The sequence below is a fragment of the Toxotes jaculatrix genome, chromosome 18 (genome assembly GCF_017976425.1).
Source record: "Toxotes jaculatrix isolate fToxJac2 chromosome 18, fToxJac2.pri, whole genome shotgun sequence".
NCBI classification, from domain to species: Eukaryota; Metazoa; Chordata; class Actinopteri; family Toxotidae; genus Toxotes; species Toxotes jaculatrix.
In genome coordinates this window covers 19,411,939-19,415,034 of record NC_054411.1, presented here as the reverse complement: position 1 = coordinate 19,415,034, position 3,096 = coordinate 19,411,939, and the positions used below count along the sequence as shown (strand labels likewise).

The window sequence follows — 3,096 nt, the reverse complement described above, 5'->3', positions numbered from 1 at the left end:
ATCAGACATGACAGATGTGCTTGGCTGTACATGCACGGAGTTCAGGAACAGCTTCACAGCCAACTCAACCATATCATTCCACAGTGACATGTAGGTTAGTGTTACATATTAAAAAACCAGTGTCACAGCCTTGCTGAACAAAACAGTTACAGCAATAGCCACAGCCATAATCAGAGCAGCAGCAGAGCCCATAGCTTTACAGTGTTCATGGTCTGATCACAGCAGCTCCACCAGCAGCCAGTCAAAAATAATTAGCCTCTTCTCATCATAACATTAGCTGCACAGTTCCAGCGCAGACAACATTATGACTAGCATTAATGTTTCACTGTCTGACCTGGGCCCAGTTCTCACAGCCAGGTGCAGCCAGCCACAGAAGCAGGCTCACCCTATATTGGCCCCTGTGGTCACAGCCAGTCGCTGTGGATCCAGTCAGAGCTGGGGACTCTTCTGGTCTGATGATTATTGGCATTTTATTGGCAGCTCTATAACTTCCTTCTTCTACCACATGTTGAGCATCATGCCACAGTGAGATAAGTAAGAACATACAATTTGTTGTCGATTGCTTTAGGTTTTCTTGTCTTCCCTCCCCCTCTCCTGACATCACCCCTTCTTTTCTCGTAATGCTTTTATTTCCTCTCCCCTCTGTCGTGACGCCCTCGGGGCAGGACTCATAAAACATTAAACTGCTGCTATTGTTTGTCACCTGCTCCGGAGCTCCGACAAATAACTTCTCCCCAGGAAACCAAATGTCACTGGAACCTTTTAGAGTCACTAATTCAGTCACCTGAGGGGAGTTCAACGTAATGCGAGCATTTAGGACTCTTCTCTGTTTCTTCCTCACACTTGCTGTCTCCCCCCATCCCTCCCTCTCTCCCTCCCTCTCCCTTTTTCTCCTCCTGGGCCATCCTTTGTGTAAATTGGCTGCTGGCACCATCTTGTGGTCACAAAAGTCCATAACAAAAGTAGTTTTCTGTTTATTTAATAAATCCGAAACACTATTACACCAATATGATTTTCTGAAAATCAAAAAACTTTGTTATTTAAAAGGTTTTTACAAATTGGAAATAATTACAAAATAAATATTCACTTCATTTAGTGTTTGTAAACTTTGCTCATAGTCTTTTTGTGGCAGTGTGTGTGTGTGGGCACAAAAATGGATAATATGTGTGTTTATTCAAAAATATGTCATTCAGGCAGTGTGTGTGGAGTCTGTGTTGTGTGCTTTAGTCTGTGTGTTCCTCCTCTGTGCTGTTGCTGATGGGAAATTCCAGCGACGTCCTGAACCGGATGGGCACCTGGTGCTCCTCGCCGGTTGGCTGCTTGGCCACGGGGGCGTGGATCCGCAGCTGTCCATCATCCATCAAGGAACAGGATAGGCCGGACAGATCCAGGTGAGCAGGCAGGGCGATCTTCTGGACGAACCCTGTCTGAGCTGAGGCCGAGGAGCAGAAGGAGGCGCAGGAAGAGGGGGAGGAGCAGGACTGGCTCTCTTCTGCTCCGGCCTGCTTCATGGCCACCACCGCCAGGCTCCGCCCCTCCAGTTTGACGGTGATGTCACTGGGGGCGTAACCACGAGCATCAAGAGTCACCAGGAGGTCGCCGTTGTTTTCTGGGTCTTGCTGGGCTACCTTCTGCAGCTCTGTGCTGGGAGTCTCTCTCTGCTGCTCTTTACCATCACTCAGCCTGAAAGAGGGAATCAGGATCTGGATCAGAATCAGCTCCATCGAGTTCACCAACTCACCCGCTGTTTCAGACCAGAGCTAACAAACATTAGGTCTGAAAACACCATGAAACGTAACTAATCAGGTGTATCTGCTACAGAGAGACACAGTAACTGTACATACCCTGTCAGAGTGGAGGAGAGGAGGGGCAGCTGGCTAAGCCTGAGCACGGGGTGCCCATCGTGCAGATCCCTCAGGAGGCTGTCGGCCAGTTTGGCTCTGAGGCCGAAGAAGTCCTGCTGCAGCGAGGAAAGGGCCCCCTGATGCAGAGGCCACAGCAACCGTTCCTGGCTGAAGAAAGGGTCATCGGCGAACAGGCTGGTCAAGGCAGCGTGCTGGGACATCGCGTCAGCGTTGAAAGACTGTGCTTAACAAAGACGTTGTTTATAAGGCAACCAGCGAGCGTGGTGTATTGTAGTCTCTCAGATTCCCTCTTTCAGATCTAGTATCTTAAAGGCTCCAGTGAGTGACAATTTCCCGAGTTTCTTCTTCTTGGTAGCCTGTGCCAGGTAGTCTGGGTTTGATTACACACGACTCTTCCTCTTTATATACCCCAGCAGCTGTGCTCCAACCCTCCCACTGTGTTATTTGCACCCCATGAGCTCACTGCTGTTTGTTAGCGTGGGCCAGCGAGGTCAGGAATGCCCTGCAACTCATCAAAAGGCTAAAGACAGCTCATGGTCACATCCTGTTTGTGTTTGAGCATTCACACTGCAGCCACAAATGTCCTGTCTCTCATTATTCATTTCTAAAATGCAATGCAGATTCAGATTTTTAAAGTGTGTCAACAGAAAAATGGGATGACAAAACTGTACAACAAATGTCTTTCTGTTCAGTACTCCCGCAAACAAGTGTTAGAAGTTAGGTTTTATAATTAAACTTTACGTCTTCATAGTAACTTGGCTTGGCAAAAGACTGGAAACAGGGGAACAGGTAGCCCAGCTAAGTCCACAGTTGTTTTCCCCTTTATCCAGCCTTTATGCTAAGCTAAGCTAACCAGCTGCTGGTCATAGTTTCACATTTAACTCACAGATATGAGATTGATATTGATCTGACTCAGTAAAAGGTGTGTATACATTTTTCATTCAACAGACATGAACCGATGTCCGAGATTCCGACCTCAGCAGCTGTCCACCACTGAACATGTAGACCAGCAGTGTAAACAAAGCCTGTCTTGTCTCAGGTTTCAGGGCTTCATCACTGCTTCTTGGAGGGATGAGCTCAGAGAGCAAACATTCAGAGTCCCTCTGCATGTGTGTGTGTGTGTGTGAAATCAGCCTACTAACATTACAAGGAGACTGTGTCACATCTTTTTGTGGTGCCATATTGTAAACCTGCTTTCCCATCATTGGCTCAAACGGTGAACTGGCTCACG

General features: G+C 47.7%; 1 protein-coding gene across 1 annotated transcript; it reads right to left on the bottom strand.

The window, feature by feature from the left end:
• Positions 1 to 976: 976 nt before the first annotated feature.
• On the bottom strand, positions 977 to 2,250 carry hspb9 (heat shock protein, alpha-crystallin-related, 9). The gene is made up of 2 exons (XM_041062972.1): positions 1,845 to 2,250; positions 977 to 1,683 (listed from the first exon to the last, which is right to left on the bottom strand). Exons 1-2 carry the CDS (start codon positions 2,063 to 2,065, stop codon positions 1,224 to 1,226), a joined length of 681 nt encoding a protein of 226 aa, XP_040918906.1. The 5' UTR covers positions 2,066 to 2,250; the 3' UTR covers positions 977 to 1,223.
• Between the last annotated feature and the right edge of the window lie 846 nt (positions 2,251 to 3,096).